The sequence below is a fragment of the Leucopleurus acutus genome (genome assembly GCF_964270905.1).
Source record: "Leucopleurus acutus genome assembly, chromosome: 4".
Lineage (NCBI taxonomy): Eukaryota > Metazoa > Chordata > Mammalia > Artiodactyla > Delphinidae > Leucopleurus > Leucopleurus acutus.
The window spans coordinates 21,884,261-21,902,097 of NC_139146.1; the positions used below are offsets into that span (position 1 = coordinate 21,884,261).

Sequence of the window (17,837 nt, forward strand, 5' to 3'; positions counted from 1 at the left end):
GGCCACAGTAGCCATTGTTAGCACATGTAGGGACAGCACCACAGAGCACTTAGCAGCTAACTGCTGAATCTCAGGCAGAGAGCCCTGGGAGAGAACTCGTCTAGCTACACAGAGACAGCCCAGAGGGCCTGAGGTATTGTCTGAGTAGGGTGGCAGAAGCCACTGTCAGCACACTCAGGAGTACAGAGCAGCTCCTCTCCCATGGAGAGCTCCCTGGCACCGCCTACTCCACACCACAGCTTAGCACTAGATCTGGGGTAGACAAGTCCTGGGAGAAAACTGCCACAGAGGCAGCCCAGATCTCAGACAGCAGCACAGCTACCTCAATTCCTGCAGCCACAACACCCCAACCCCCAGCCCTACCCTACTCCACACAACACTTTGCACTAACTAGGTCTGGGACAAACACAAGAGAGAAAGAGATGTGACCCTGGGCTGCTTCTGAGCAGAACTGCAGATGCCTACACACATGGCGCATAGGTTCTCAGTGATCACACAGGCCTCACTGCTTCAGCAATCACCTCCTTTGAGGCAGGGCACACACTCAAGGGCAACAGAGCCTGATCAATCCCAAACTTCAAGGCTTCTACTTCAACATCTGGGGAGCAGACCCTAGCCCTGACAGGGTGACAACAGCTACAGATCAGAGAGGAAGCCCCGCTTCACATCCAACACAGGCTCTAGACACTACGACACCAACCACTCCCCCTATCAAGAGGTAACAGCCAGCACACCCTGAGGAAAGGCATGGCTGGCATCCATACCAAAACCAGCCCTCACACCAAAAACATTAGACACGCACAGTGTACACAGGGACTCTCCCACATAAAAACACTCCTTCAAGGCCACAGTAGATAACTGTTTTTCCTAAATTCATAGAGACAGAGAAGCTTAAGTAAAATGAAAATGGAGAGGAACTACTCCAACTAAAAAAAACCAAAGAAATCCCCTGAAGAACAAATGAAACAGAGCTTACCAGTGTACTAGACAACAAGATCAAAAAGGAGGTAATAAAACTGCTAACTGAATTTAAAAGGATTATTGACAGAAAACACAGATCACTGTAACAAGGAACTAGAAACTATAAATGTGAACCAATCAAAAATAGACAATTTAATTGCAGAGATGAAAACCAATCTAGAGGCACTGAATAGCAGACTAAATGACACAGAAGAATGAATAAGTGATCCAGAACAGCAGACAGAAAGACAAATGAAAAGAAATGAAAGCAACATATGAGATCTACAGGATAATATAAAATGTGTCAATCTACACATAATAGGGGTTCCAGAAGGAGAAGAGAAAGAGAAGAGGATTGAAAATGTATTTGAAGAAAGTAAGGCTGAAAACTTCCCAAATCTAAAAAAGAAAACAGATATACAGGTACAGGAAGCAGAGGATCCCAAAATAGATGAACCCAAACAGATCCAGACCAAGACATATCATAATTAAAATAACAAAAGTTAAAGGTAAAGAGAGGATTTTAATGGCAGCAAGAGCAAAACAAAGAATCTGTTACAAGGGAATTCCCATAAAGCTATCAGCTGATTTCTCTGCAGAAATGTTGCAGGCCAAAAAGGAGTGATATATTCAAAGTCTTGAAAGGGAAAAACCTGCAATCTAGAATACTTTACTCAGCAAGATTATCATTTAGAATAGAAGGAGAGATAAAGAATTTCTCAGTTTTTTAGCAAAAACTAAAAGAATTCAGCAATACTAAACCTATCCTAAAAGAAATATTGAAGGTTTTTCTCTAAATAGAAGAGAAGCAAAAATCTATGGAAGAGGGAAAATCACAGTAGGAATGAAGGAAATACATAAAAGGAATGAAGATCACTTAAACAAACCAGTGCATACAAAAAAAAAAAATCAAAAAATTGTAAAAACGATTATAACTGCAATTAATAGTAAAAGGATAAGCATGAAGATGTAAAATAGGACTTCAAAGTCACAAAATGTGGGGGAAGGGAGAATAAAAATGTAGATCTTTTAGGACTTGTTTGAACTTACATGACTGTTAATTTAAAGAACGTAGATTTAGTTACGGGTCAACATACGGGTCAACATGGTAACCACAAATCAAAAACATAAAATAGATTCACAAAAACCAAAAAAGAAAGGAACTTAAGCATACTACAAAAGAAAGTCATCAAACCACAAAAGGAAAAACAAAAAGAAGTAAGACATAAAGAAAAACTACAAAAACAACCAGAAAACAAGGATTAAAATGGCAATAAGTACATTCCTATCAATAATTACTTCAAATGTCAATGAACTAAATGCTCTGATCAAAAGACATAGAGTGGCAGATTAGATAAACAAAAACAAGAACCTAGAATATACTGCCTACAAAAGACTCACTTCAGGGCAAAAGACACACACATAGACTGAAAGTGAGAGGATGGAAAAAGATATTTCATGCAAACGTAAACAACAAGGAAGTGAGGGTAGCAATACTCATACAAGACAAAAAAGACTTTAAAACAAAGACCATAAAGAAAGACAAAAAGGGCATTATGTAATGATAAAGGGATCCATACAAGAAGAGGATACTTGTTAACATATGTGCTCCCAATATAGGAGCACCTGAATATATAAAACAATACTAACAGACATAAAGGGAGAAATGGACAATAATACAATAATAGTAGGAGACTTTAACACCTCACTGACATCCATGGACAGATCATCCAGACAGAAAATCAATTAGGCAACAGAGGTCCTAAATGATACAACAGACTAGTTGGACTTAATTCATACCTACAGGACACTACATCCAAAAAAATAAAACCAAAAGCAAAAACAGAATATACATTCTTTTCAAGCACATATGGAACATTCTCTAGGATACAGCACATACTAGGTCACAAAACAAGCCTCAACAAATGTAAGGGGACAGAAATTATTTTAAGCATCTTTTCTGACCACAATGGCATAAAACTAGAAATCAACCACAGAAAGAAAAACAGGAAAAGAATGAACACATGGAGACTAAACAACATGCTACTAAAAAAACCTATGAGTCAATGATGAAATCAAAGGAATCAGAAAATACCTTGAGACAAATGAAAACACAACCTTACAAAATTTACAGGATGAAACAAAAGCAGTTCTAAGAGGGAAGTTCATAGAGATACAGGCCTTCCTCAAGAAATAAGAAAAAGCTTAAATAAACAACCTAACCTACCACCCAAAAGAATTAGAAAAAGAAGAACAAACAAAACCTAAAGTCAGCAGAAAGAAGTAAAGAATAAAGATCAGAGAGGAAATAAATAAAATAGAGATTAAAAAATAGAAAAAATCAATAAAACCAAGAGCTATTTTTTTGAAAAGATGAACAAAATCAACAAACCTCTAGCCAGGCTTACCAAGAAGAGAGAGGACTCAAATAAACCAAATAAGGAGAAATAACAGCTGATACCATAGACACACAAAAAATTGTAAGAGAATAGTATGAAGAGCTATATGCCAACAAATTAGACAACCTGGTCTAATTTGGACAAGTTTCTAGAAACATACAGCCTGCCAAAACTGAGTCAAGAAGAAACAGATAATCTGAACAGACTGATCACTAGACGTGAAATAGAATCTGGAATTTAAAAAACTCCCTGCAAGGCTTCCCTGGTGGTGCAGTGGTTGAGGGTCCGCCTGCCGATGCAGGGGACACGGGTTCGTGCCCTGGTCTGGGAAGATCCCACATGCTGCGGAGTGGCTGGGCCCGTGAGCCATGGCCGCTGAGCCTGCGTGTCCGGAGCCTGTGCTCTGCAACGGGAGAGGCCACAACAGTGAGAGGCCCGTGTACCGCAAAATAAATAAATAAAATAAATAAAATAAAATAATAAAATAAAAAACTCCCTGCAAACAAAAGTCCAGGACTGGATAGCTTCACTGGGGAATTCTACCAAGCATACAAAGAAGAACTTATACCTATCCTCAAACTATTCCAAAAAATTGAAGAGGAGGGAACACTCCCAAATTCATTCTATGAGGCCACCATCACCCTGATACCAAAACCAGAGAAAGACACTACCAAAAAAGAAAATCATAGGCCAGTATCTTTAATGAATATAAATGTGAGAATCCTCAACGAAATATTAGCAAACCAAATCCAACAATACACAAAAAGGATCATATATCATGATCAAGTTGGATTCATTCCAGGGCTGCAACGATGGTTCAACATACACAAATTAATCAGTGTGATACACCACATTAACAAAAGGAAAGACAAAAGACACACAATCATCTCAACAGATCAGAAAACGCATTTGACAGAATTCAACACCCATTCATGATAAAAACTCTCACCAAAGTGGGTATAGAGGGAACATATCTCAATATAATAAAAACCATTTATGACAAATCCACAGCCAACATAATACTTAACAGTAAAAAGCTGAAAGCCTTCCCACTAAATTCAGGAATAAAGCAAGGAGGCCCACTCTCACCACTTCTATTCAACATAGTATTAGAAGTTCTAGCCACAGCAATCAGATAAGAAAAATAAATAAATAAATAGAAAGATAAAAAATAAATAAAAGGTAGCAAAATTGGAAGAGAAGAGGTTAAACTGTCTCTATTTGCAGATGACATGATACTCTGTACAGAGAACCCTAAAGTCTCCACATAAAAAACAATCAGAACTAATAAATGAATTCAGCAAGGTAGCAGGATACAAGATTAATATATAGATATCTGTTGCATTTCTTTATACTAATAATGATATATCAGAAAGAGAAAATAAAAAAAAATCCCATTTAAAATCGTGCCAAAAAAATATCTAGGAATAGAAGGAAAAAAACAGGAAAAACTAAAACTACCTAAGGAAACTTGACCAAGGAGGTGAAGGACCTAGATGCTGAGAACTATAAAACATTGATAAAGGAAAGTGAAGATGATTGAAAGAAATGGAAAGATATCCTATGTTCTTGGATTGGAAGAATTAATATTGTTAAAATGGTCATACTACCCAAAGCAATCTACAGATTTAATGCAATCCTTATCAAAATATCCATGACATTTTTCATAAAACTAGAACAAATAATCCCAAAATTTATATGGAACTACAAAAGACCCAGAATTGCCAAAGCAAGTCTGAAGAAAAAGAACAAAGCTGGAGGTATAACCTTTCCAGACTTCAGACTATACTCAAAGCTACAGTAATCAAAACAGCATGGAACAGAACAGAAAACCCAGAAATAAACCCACACACCTCTACAACAAACGAAGCAAGAATATAAAATGGAGAAAAGACAGTCTCTTCAACAATTCGTGTTGGAAAAGCTGGACAGCCTCATGTAAATCAATGAAGTAGAACACTGCCTCACACCATATACAAAAATAAACTCAAAATGGTTTAAAGACATAAATGTAAAACATGACACCATAAAACTCCTAGGAGAAACATAGGCAAAACATTCTCTGATATATATTGTAGCAATATTTTCTTAGATCAGTCTCCCAAGGAAAATAAATAAAAGCAAAAATAAACAAATGGGACATTATCAAATTTAAAAGCTCTTGCATAGCAAAGGAAACCATAAACAAATGAAAAGACAATCTAGAGAATGGGATAATATCTGTAAATGATGTGACCAAAAAGGGGTTAATATCTAACATATACAAACAGCTCATACAACTCAATATTGAGAAAACAAACAACCCAATCAAAAAATGGGGAGAAGACCTAAATAGATACTTTTCTAAAGAAGACATACAGATCGCCAACAGGCTCATGAAAAGATGCTCAACACTGCTAATTATTAGAGAAATGCAAATCAAAACTGCAATGAGGTATCACCTCACACAGAAGATTATACTTAGTGAAGTAAGTCAGACATGTATTATACTTTGTGAAGTAAGTCAGACATGTATCAAATACTACATGATATGACATACATGGAATCTAAAAAATAATACAAATGAGTCTATATACAAAACAGAAACAGACTCAGACACAGAAAACAAATTTATGGTTACCAAAGGGGAGAGGGAGGGTGGGAGGGACAAATTCGGAGTATGGGATTAACAGATACAAACTACTATACATAAAATAAACAACAAGGATTTACTGTATAGCACCGAGAATTACATTCAAAATCTTGTAATAACCTATAATGGAAAATAATCTGAAAAAAAACTGAATCACTATGCTGTACACCTGAAACTAACACAATATTGTACATCAACTATACATCAATAAAAAATCTAAGAAAAAAACAGCACTGGTGTACTGTTCATTATCAAACAACCTGTTAGCTAGTCAATATTCACATCCTGTAACCAGAATAGGAAAAAGTGACACTTCTAAAGGGGCAACAAGGGCTTTAATTAGAATACATGAACTTATTTCATTCATACTATGTATCCATTTTACATCATCTCTACCCTCAAATCTGAAAGTAGAAGAGTAGAAGAAACAAACAGGATAACAGACTATTACAATCAATACAATAAGTGTAAAGAAATAGGGTTATGATGATGATACTGATATGAAGGAAAGTTAGCCCAGGGAAGGAGGAAGGACATAGGCAAGTCAGGCCTATTGGAGAGGTGACACTGAGCCACTTCTTAAAGGCTGAGTGGATGTTAGGCAGGAAAAGCATGGCAAGAGGGGTGGGATTTCCATGCAGAGGAAAGAGGATGCACAAAGAGAGATGTGAGAGATGATAGCATCTGGTGAAGGAAGAGTAAATGGGGGTGAACAGGAGAGGTAAGGAATCTGGAATTTTATGCTGATAGCAATAGGGTATCAGTGAATGTTAATAGGCAAGGACAGAAAAGAAAAACATAGGCAAGGACAGGATATGGTCAAATTAGCATTTTATAAAGATATTCTCTGGATAAACTGGATTCTGGGAGAATAGAGAGGGGAAAATCATTTAGGAGATTATTGCAGTCACCTAGGTGAAAAATGGTGATTATCTGGGAATACAAAGGAAGAGAGGATATATTTAAGTGATATTAAGGAGTAAAAACTGTATTGATTTGTTGATAAAATGGAAAGCCAAGGATAAAGGAGAGGAAAGACTTTAGAATGATTCCTAGGATGGCAGTATCATTCACTGATACCAGGACATACAAAAAGAGAGAACAAGGCTGAGTGGAACATCAAGGTCCTTTCCAGTTTGTGGAGTTTGAGCTGCCAATTGAACATGCACACAGAGCAACTTGGTAAGGAATAGGTCCCTGGTAGGAGAGAGATCTGGGTTGTACCTTAAAATTTTAGAGTCACATAGACGGAAACTGAAGCCATGGGAATGGCAAAAATAGCCCAGGTAGATTGTGTGGAATAAAAAGAGATCTTAAGATGCAACCTCAAAATATAAAGTGTTGGTTGAGAAAGAGTTGCCTGTGAAAGAGCCTGAAAAGGACATTCAGAGAAGTAAGAGGAATATCAAGAAAGAATGAAGTCAAGAAAAGAAAAGGAGAAATTTCAAAAAGGGAGGAGTCAATAGTCTGGAATGCTGTAATGACATAAAATAAGGGCCAAGGGGTGTGCACTGGATTTGACAACAAAAAAATTCAGCAATGAGCTTAGTAAGTAGTTTCAGTGGAGGGGTGAATATGAAAGCCCCACTGCAGCAGACTGAGGCTCTAACAGAAGATAAGAATGAGGAGACAGTATAGATTACTTTTTCAAGAAGCCTGGCTATCAGGGAAAGGAGAAAGATTGAGTAGGTTCTAGAAATGTCAATAGAAGCCAGGGAGACTTTTTTTCATTTCTTAAGATGGAGACTGGATTATCTTAATGTGAAGAAGAAAAGATCCCACCTCAGCCAAATAAATAATTAAAAGGGAGATATGGAGATAGGAAAAAAAATCTTTATATGTACCAAATTATTGTAATTTCAAGCCTTGCTTCTCTTGAAACTGTATGTGTTCATCATTCTATCTCTATAATTTAGCATAGTGCCTAGGTTATAGTGGGAATTCTAATATATGTCGAATGAATAAGTGCATGAAAGAATTTATATAAGTAAAGTAGTAACAGATAACACTGAAAAGGAAAGCACATAAATTGGGAGAATTATTGCTTGCTGTTTTATTTCCCCTGTGGAGTAATACCCAGGTCATCTGCTGAAGGCAAGGGAAGAAGACTATAGGAGAACGATTAAAGATCCAGTCACTGTCACAAATGAGGAGGGAGTTGACTGAGGTACACAAAAGTCTTGCCAGGCAGGGCAGAGGATTCAGTTGAAGCTGGAAACCGTGCATGTGTAATAGCACCTGGAAGAGCACAGGAGTTATTTTATTTGCAACAGGTATTGACTGGATAGAGAATGTAAACAAACCAGGAGGGGATTCCAACTTGGGGGAAAACAGAGGCGACAACTGACTGAAGTTCTCTCCCAGCTAAGAGCTGATACTGTGGGAGAAAATGAAGGAGCTGAAGAGGATGAAAAGTTGTGGCCGGAGAGCGGCATGTTAAATTTCACAGAAGGAACAAGTGACAAACCACAGGTTATAGCCCTGGACGTAACTGGATAAAGTGTAGAGGTAAAGATTATTAGAGATGAGGAGGTTAAGGTACCGTGAAGCCAGAGTGACAAGTAGCTTATCCACATGGACTTTGAGCTCACCCAGGATGATGGCAAGACAAAGAGGATGATGGTGAGCCTGGTGCCATGATTTTCCGTGATAGATGGTAGATAACAACGATAGATGGGATAGATGGTAGATAATGATGATGAAGTTGGCTGGAAGGTGACAGCCAAATGGAAATGGTCTCAAAGGAAAAGATTTTCTTTAAAAAAAAAAAAAAGGCAGAAACATAATGGATGTGGGAGGGGGGAGCTGAGATAATGCACACCTATCTTCCTCTGTGGTATGGGGGGTATAGGAGTTGAGAAACCTCCCATTCAAATTGCTTGAGGGAGACTCATTATTTGGGGGAACAGACCCAGATTAAAAAAGATAAGACAGAAGATGAAGTCATAAATCCTTCATGCAACATCATTCAACGCCACTGATGGCTGTCTTGTTATTAATGAGAATCAGCAAGTTGCACTCACCATTATTTGGTAGATACCTCCCTGTACACTGCTGTAACTCTATAGTCTTTTCGGAAGAAAATCAACCAGCCATCTATCTCAGGTACGAAATCCTAAAACATAATTTAAAAGGTCTTAATATTTCTAAAATTTAGAGGCTTATGGTTAAAACAGAATGAAGTAAACTCTTTAGGCAAACTTTACAATTCTCCCTCATTCCCCATTCACTGCTAGGGATTGGACAGTAACCTTAAGAATTTCCTGTTGCTCTTTCCATCTGTCCCTCAAATCCTTCTCTTACATGGCCCTAATAGAGACCACTATTTTTTTCTGACATGTAAAAGTTAAATAACTTGGGATTGAATAGGAGGATTCAGAAATTCTGAAGTGGTTAGTAAATGCCTGAAAATGTTATATCCCATAAATTATATCTATATATATAAATGCTCTATAAAAACTTTCCCTTCTGGGCTTCCCTGGTGGTGCAGTGGTTGAGAGTCCGCCTGCCGATGCAGGGGACACGGGTTCGTGCCCCGGTCTGGGAAGATCCCACATGCCACGGAGCGGCTGGGCCCGTGAGCCATGGCCGCTGAGCCTGCACGTTCAGAGCCTGTGCTCCGCAACGGGAGAGGCCACAACAGTGAGAGGCCCATGTACCGCCAAAAAAAAAAAAAAACCAACTTTCCCTTCTGCTTTACAATGGGGTAAAAGGATTTCTGTGATCTCCAGAAAGCTTTTCCTTTGAAATGAGCTTGAAACATCATATTGCCCCTCCTCGTGATATCTCTGGACTTCATGATGATACTGTTTTCCTGGTTATTATGAATCAGCTGCTTTTACCTCTTATGAGCTATGCTGAGACCTTTAGAAGGTCATTGTACTTGGGAGAAGTAGACTTACCTGACCCATTCTTGGTGGTTCAGGGCAGCCTTCTTAGAGCACTCAGTGACCAAGCTGTGACCTGAAGCAACAGAAAGCAAGCACATTTAACAGACTGAGGACTACAAGAAGTTTGATATATTTAGATTTTAGAGTACACAGTAAGGAATGGCAGGAGACTGGAGATATAAGTAGGGGCTTCAGAAGCCACGTTAAGGAATGTGGTTTGTACTTTCTCCTGGAGGAATGGGATAGGGATGAGCAGGAGTTTTCCACTGATTTCCACTTCTTCCATACCACTCAGTGGCTGATGCAGACCGCAGAGTCCAAACAGAGAGTACAACTCTACCTCCACAGCATCTGCAACCCCCCCAAACACACGCCTAATCCACCCACTTTCCCAAGCTGCAGGACCTTAAATCTTCAAGTATTATCAAAGAAGAAAATAAAGGACTGGGTCTGTCCTCAGCTGATTAGCCCAACTGTATCATCAGTACGAGAGGTCTGTAAGGGAAACTGGTCCATAGGTTCTGTACAACCTTTTCTAGATGGGGTCCAGGTAAGTGATAAGAATTGGGGAGTTACAGAGTTCAGAAGCTGCAGAAGGAAAAGTGTAATGTTAACCATTTGATCTAATCATTTAAAAAAACTCCAATGATGCCACACTGCAGAGATAACAGGGATTCCTTACCGACTTTAAATTAGGTTACTGCCACTGATAAATGGAAGACTGAAAGTTTAACATGTCCATTCTGTTAGCAGATTTGCATGAGACCAAGTGCTATTTGCTTTCATCTGATCCTATTCTGCTCCTCCTGGGAAGCTCAAGGTGGCCACGAGAAAAAGGGCACTGTTAGGTGAAAAATGGTAAGAAGCCATTCTAGTTTCCTCCTCCCCACCTTCCTGAGTGAGGCACTTTTACTTCCATTGCTGTGAGATCATAGAGAGAAAAGCTGTATTCCCAGAGGGGTCTGAAGTATCATGCTAACCTTAACAGGCAAATCCAAGTCATACCTAGCCCCAAGTTAATCACTAGTGCAAATCAAAAAATACCTAAATAAATAAATTTCAGGTGACTTTCTAATAAACAATTGAAAGACATAGATTTCCCTTCTCAAATATCAAAGTGGTTTGGGACCTGGGACACTTCTAAAAATTTATTATTGAGATTGATTTTCTTTCTCAGGGAACAAGAAGAGAAGCAAAGGTTTATTGAGTACTTGATGTCTATCAGTTGCTCAGACTCATGCTTTATATAATTTTTGTATTGATCATATACCTTGATCATATCACTCACTCTGAGCCTCAGTTCCTCATCTATAAAATGAGAATAATTATTAATTATTAGTAATTATTTAGGCTCAGAGAGATTGACTGATATGATCGAGGTCCTGTACAGTGTATAATGGGTTTTGCAGGCAGTACTGAAACCAAGTCTTTTTGTTTCTAAAACACATGTTCTTTTTACTGCACTACACTTCTATTCCAGTGACCAGATACATCTATTTTTTCTAATCTAGAAAAAAAAAGATTGGATCCATTATCCATGGCCTGCTAAATTCACAAATCACCATAAGTAGTGGATTACCTGAGAGACTATTTAAACCCTGGCTCTAGAGTAACCATAAACTTTTCTTCTCTTCTCCAAGTTGAAAGTACACTACGGTGATGGTTCCCAAATAATGAGGTTTTCATTATCTTTGGCAAAAGAGAGAAGTACAAAGATAAGGTAGTCAATTTTTTTCATATGTAAAGGACTTCCCATTATTCTCAAATTATGATCTCTCTTCCCTGACCCACCCACTTTCTCCCTCTCTTTCTCTGTGTCTGTGTGTATGTCTGTGTGTATATTTGGATGTATTTTCCTTTTTAAATGAATAATGGATTTGGTTGAAGGTAGTTTACTGTTTAATGTGCTTGAGAAAATAAAAAGTGGGCAACTCCACTGAAAGAGTGTGCCCAATAGATATCAAAATTTTTAAAACGTGTACTTCCCTGGTGGTCCAGTGGTTAAGAATCTGCCTTCCAATGCAGGGGGACGTGGGTGCGATCCCTCATTGGGGAACTAAGATCCCACATGTCGCGGGGCAACTAAACCCGCGCACTCTAGAGCCCACGTGTTGCAACTACTGAGCCCGCACTCTCTGGAGCCCACGCACCACAACTAGAGAGCCCATATGCCACAACTACTGAGCCCGCACACTGCAACTACTGAGCCCACACGCTCTAGAGCCCAGAAGCCACAGTTAGAGAGAGAAGCCCGCACAGCACAATGAAAGATCTCACATGCCACAAAGAAGATCCTGCATGCTGCAACAAAGACCCAATGCAGCCAAATAAACAGATAGATAAATATTTCTTTAAAAATTTTTAAACTTTATTCTATTTCCCAATGTCCTGTTCAAATCTGTTAGATACGTCCCTCCACTGACCCTGAATGAAATCTTGGGCATGCTCTATAGTTTCTCTACTGAGCTTTAGTTAATAAGAGGTTCTCTGGTCACATTCATGCACAATAATAGTCTCTTTTTAATAATGAGCATGTTCGGGCTCACTAATAATCAAAACTGCACACTTCACACTAAGTTAATGGTTTTTCCCGCACCAGCTAGAGCATGCTCCAGGTTGGAAGCCTGCAGTGGGGGCAGGGACAGATACGGTGACCTCTTCACCTTTCTAGCTACCCTCTATACGCCCAACCCACCCAACACACACATTGAGTTTTGGCTTAGGACAGCACCAGGTTTGGGGATGAGAGGGAGTGAGAGTTAAACAAAGGAATGGTTTTAGTTAATGGCATAGCTGACATCTGGCTTTTGTTTTTTCTGCACGTGGCAGATGTTTAAAGATGTTCTTTCTCTTATGGGAGTTGTCATGTTATCCAGCCACATTGCTACCTCTTGAAATTTTTCTCAGTGGCCTATCACCATTCAAGACCAAAACAAAAATACAATGGGTCCCTATTGTGTGTCACACACTGTACCAGGTGCCAGGATATTTACCCAAAGTCATGGCAATCCAAAAACACAATGCAAAAGGACATATTAGAAAAATAAATAAATATTCAGTATCAATATCCTATTAACCTTAACTTTTCAGCTGTGTTCGGTCATGAAGTCTCACTTTACAAGGTAATTGCTATTGTAAAAAAGGGATACGTCATTAATAGTCTCACTTCCCAGATGTTATTTGATATATGCTCTAAATTATGTTACATTCAACACAGTGTGCACTTTGAACTTGTAAGTGGAAAAACTATCTACAGACAATATGCATTCTAATCCTTGAAATAAATGTGCCCACAATCATAGTTTAAGACACAGTAGGTATGCTTATCATGCTTTAATACAGCTGAATTTCAGGAGAGGAGCTAAGGAATTTATAGAAACTGGGGAAACTATGATGGTTTGGCATTAATGTAGTTAAGTGACTTCTTGAACTTTAAACTTCCACATCACAGTATGAAGTTGGTTCTAAGATAAGAAATAGCATAAATTCTCTCCTAAGGACAGCCCTGAATCTCTGATTGCCTAGAGGCTCAATCAGCTGGAGACCATGGCGTTCGATGGTACTTGGAAGATAGACCGAAACGAGAACTATGAAAAGTTCATGGAAAAAATGGGTAAGGGCTTAATACTTTAATGGCTTGTACTTTTGTTTCTCACAGACATCTTTCTAACTCCTTCTAAACCTTAAGGCTTAGAGAATGACACCTGCTGTGGCGGTGCGGCTCAGGAATGGTCGATGGTTCAGAGTAGCAAAAACCATATTCCCACTTCTTACATTGGAAGGAATACACTGTCTCACCACTGGAAGAAAAGATTCTTGGGTGCTATTCTCTGAAACACAAAAAACATCCAGATACATTTCATTCACGTTAACTGCTGATCGAAAATTGATAGTTTTTTTGTTTGGAAAGTAAAATATGGCAGTGTGTAATGATAACTTCCAGACTTTAAAACATTAAATTCTAGGGAATGGAAAAGCAAAGTCCATAAAATAAAGCAATGAAAATGAGTTCCATCAAAAGTCACAGCTCTGAATAAATGAGACTTAATTCTCTTTTCCTCTGACATAATAAATTTGACTGTAATGTTTGCTAATTTTCTCATTTTTGAGACAGTCGGAAATGCCACAAAAAACAAAGAGAATTATGAAGTTCAAAATTTTAAGGCCATTATGGAAAGCAAAAGGACATTAATAAAAAAAAAAGAGTACCATACATGTAGAATTAAAGTTGTATATCCTTATAAATATATAAATATACTTTTAAAATCCTTCACTTGACACTCCTGGAATTTGGTTTACTTAACACTGAAACAAAAATATTGATAATTTTAAAAAACTTACTCAGTTCTAAGATTCAATAATTCCTGCTTCATTTAATTTTTCTTAAGTTTTGGAAAAACAGCTTGATATGATTGAGCCTGAACTTTTTCTACAGAAGCAATCTGGATGCTCTTGTGCAAAGTCAATGCTATCAGGTTTTCTTCCCCCCTCAAAATATTAATTGGTTAATTAACTAGTTAAAACAAAACTTGGAAAAGTAAGCATTTTCCATGGCATTTTTAAATTTTATTTCCTTAAATCTCTTTCCCTTTGCAGGTATTAATGTGGTGAAAAGGAAGCTTGCATCTCATGACAATTTGAAATTGATAATTACACAAGAAGGAAATAAATTCACAGTCAAAGAATCAAGCACTTTTCGAAACATTGAAGTTGTGTTTGAGCTTGGTGTCACTTTTAATTATAGCCTCGCAGATGGAACTGAACTCACTGTAAGAAATTTTTTATAAGCAATGTATTCTTGATTTTTCTACACAATACTAAAATAATCTCTGCTTTCTGTCATTGAATGGTTTAATTAATGTAGGTCTCCTTCATTTACTGAAGCAGCCAATGGAGTTTATCCATATTATATATCAAACAAGTTAGTTAGTTAGCAGAGTATTTAAACATAACATTTTGATTTTCATACACATCTGTAAAGGATTAAACAATAAGAATTAGAAAAATATCTTTGAATGACTGAGTATACACCTCTTCATAAAGAAAACTAAAGTTCAGTGTTTTCAACTTTACATATCTGACAGCAACAAAAGCTTTTAGAGTTATCTAACGTAAACGTAATAGACATTTAGTTAATGTAACTGAAATAATACAATAAATGAATAAATTAGTGAATGAATTTGTGACCAAATGGAAAGGCCTAATGCTACAATCTAGGTCATTGGGAATTCAACTTTTAATATTTGAAATAAAATTTTATGGAGTCACATTTTTCAACTGAGTTTTGAAAAACTTTTTTGCCCTTAGAATTTTTCTGGTTAAATTAAACATGTTTCCAATGACAATCACACTGTCAAATATTTTATCCATTGTGGTTATGTTTTAATTACTACAACAATTACATAAATTAAAACAAGCACAAGCTTGTTGGCTTCTCCATGAAACTAATATGAACTATGACTAAATTTAGAACACTCTTTTTAATGTGAAAGGTTTAGAAAAAAGAAGCCCTGATGATCTGCCTTAAAATCTGGCATTTGGAAACAATTGAGTGAGGACAGCATGATGGTTACCAGCGCATACTCTAGAGCCCAATAACCTAGGTTCAACCCTGGCTTTGTGACTTTAGGTAAATTACTGTATTTCAGTTTTCTCATCTGTGAAATGGAGATAATATTTACTTCATAGGGTCATAGTGAAGTTTGAAGAAGTAGACCTGTAGGCCTCAAAACAGGGCCTGACACATGTAAGACCCTAAAAAATGCTATTTTACTATTTTTTTTAAATTTTATATAGGGGACTTGGAGCCTAGAGGGAAATAAACTTGTTGGAAAATTCAAACGGGTGGACAATGGAAATGAACTAAATACTGTCCGAGAAATTGTAGGTGGTGAAATGGTCCAGGTGAGTGGTTATTATAGTTATTTTCCAAAGGCGAAAATAATCACACAGCAATGATTTTATTTTGGGGGTTGTTGAGTTATATCATCAATAAATAGACTATTACTTTTCTCATTAATCTTACTGATTTTTAAAATACAGATATTTTCTGATGCCTATTTATTGAAGAAAACGTATATATGTCAATACATTGAGCCTATTTTAACTAAAAATGTGACTAAAAACCAAAACGTGTTTTTAAATGGATGTATCCTGTATCTGTATAAAGTGTTGTTATCAGGTACAAGAAAAAAAAACTATAAACTTATTTCAAAGCTATAATACTACTAATATTTTTCTTAATTTAGCCTTTAATCTTAATGGCAAATTCTTCTATGTTTGTTAACACGTTTCAGACTTATGTATATGAAGGAGTGGAAGCCAAGAGGATCTTCAAAAAGGAGTGAGCATTGTTCCTGGAACAGAGCCCAGAACACATATGAGATGGAAAATCTATACTGAACCAGAACTTATTTTCCTCTCCTCACCAAGTGTAAGGTTGCTGACTGATTAGTCCTTTTATGAACATTAGCCAATGGCTTATATTTCCAGTCTTGCTAAAGCAAAACACGTAAAAGCTAATTAGGATTTAATTTGTTTTACATTCTCTAAGATGTACATTTATTGGTGTTCTAAAAGAATTTGTCACATTTTAAAAAACAGATGAATAAATATTGTTCCCACATTGCTTTATAAGTCGTCTCTCCTTTAAAAAAAAAAAAAAGCTACGCAGCATATGCACTGATAGATGGTTTTGGGTTTTTTCCCACATTTGGTAACTAAAAACATACATTGCATGGAGGTCTTTAAAATCTTGTACTGGTGGTAAATATTTTCCTTAGTAACATTTATTATAAAAATAATATACATTCAACCAGAAAATTTAGAGATAAAAAAGCAAATGAAAAATAAATATTTCCATAAACCCATAATCCAGAGATAATCACTATTCTGATTTTAATAGATAACCTCCCAGTCCCCTTCTCCCGGTGTGGATTTGTATATTTCCCCATACATACCACTTTGAATAATCTGGTAGGAAACAAATGATGTACTAGGGTAAAGAACTGTATTATATTTTTCTACATTGTCAGTGATTCCTAGACCTGGGTAAGCATCAGGATAATCTGAGAAACTTAAGAAATGTTTGCATGCTTAGTCTCCACTGTTATCCTATTAGATCAGAATTTCTGAAAATAGAACCAGGGACTTTAGAAAACTCTCAAGTGATTCTGATGCAGCAGGTACACTAACCTGTCTTTGAGAAAAAGTGGGCTATCAGATACCAAAAGTGTCACCTTCAAGTGGCATCCCCCCTTTACTCATAAACGCATACACATACAGACAGATTTTTAGGGCCTCAAAAGTTTTCTTTCACTCATATGCTCACATGATATACTATTTTATGTATTTCAAGCAATTGCATTTTAGGTGGTTGTGTATTACAGGGCACAGAGGGTGGTCAATTTTTTAAGCATTTAACTCTATGGACTTTTGTTTTGACTAATTATTTTTCACACTGCAGAAGGTAACAGCTAATATTTATATAGTTCTTACCAAGTTCCAGGTATCATTCTAAGTTGTATATAAACATGGCAGATACATTACAATGTGGGAAGAAAAATGTTTGGGATACATGATGAAGATGAATAGATTAGAGAATATGTAATCTTTTGCAAAAACAAGAACTTAAATCCACTGTTCATTTTAGTATATGTGCTGCCGAAGCGAGCACCACTGTTCATGTTATAACTTCATTAAAAACTTCACATTGAAAATAGTAATGATTCAGATTTTTCACACACTTTTTAAAAATAAAGGTTCAGGGCTTCCCTGGTGGCGCAGTGGTTGAGAGTCCGCCTGCCGATGCAGGGGACACGGGTTCGTGCCCCGGTCCGGGAAGATCCCACATGCCACGGAGCGGCTGGGCCCGTGAGCCATGGCCGCTGAGCCTGTGCGTCCGGAGCCTGTGCTCCGCAACGGGAGAGGCCCCAACAGTGAGAGGCCCGCGTACCA

General features: G+C 37.4%; 1 protein-coding gene and 1 long non-coding RNA gene across 3 annotated transcripts in view; one reads left to right on the forward strand and one right to left on the reverse strand.

Moving 5' to 3' along the window:
* The window catches only part of LOC309961332, a 75,870-nt gene that overhangs the window by 34,533 nt on the left and 23,500 nt on the right, over positions 1–17,837 (reverse strand). For both annotated transcript variants that reach the window (XR_014326176.1, XR_014326177.1), the window contains exons 3-4: positions 9,894–9,954; positions 9,015–9,106 (exon numbers count right to left, since the gene is read on the reverse strand). This is a non-coding gene — a long non-coding RNA (uncharacterized lncRNA). The remainder of the gene's footprint in view (positions 1–9,014; positions 9,107–9,893; positions 9,955–17,837) is intronic.
* FABP2 (fatty acid binding protein 2) lies at positions 13,428–16,865 on the forward strand (the record flags this gene model as incomplete). Its single annotated transcript, XM_082837693.1, has 4 exons — positions 13,428–13,494; positions 14,478–14,650; positions 15,678–15,785; positions 16,178–16,865. The coding sequence occupies 4 exons, from the start codon at positions 13,428–13,430 to the stop codon at positions 16,226–16,228; spliced, it is 399 nt and encodes a 132-aa protein (XP_082693819.1). The 3' UTR covers positions 16,229–16,865.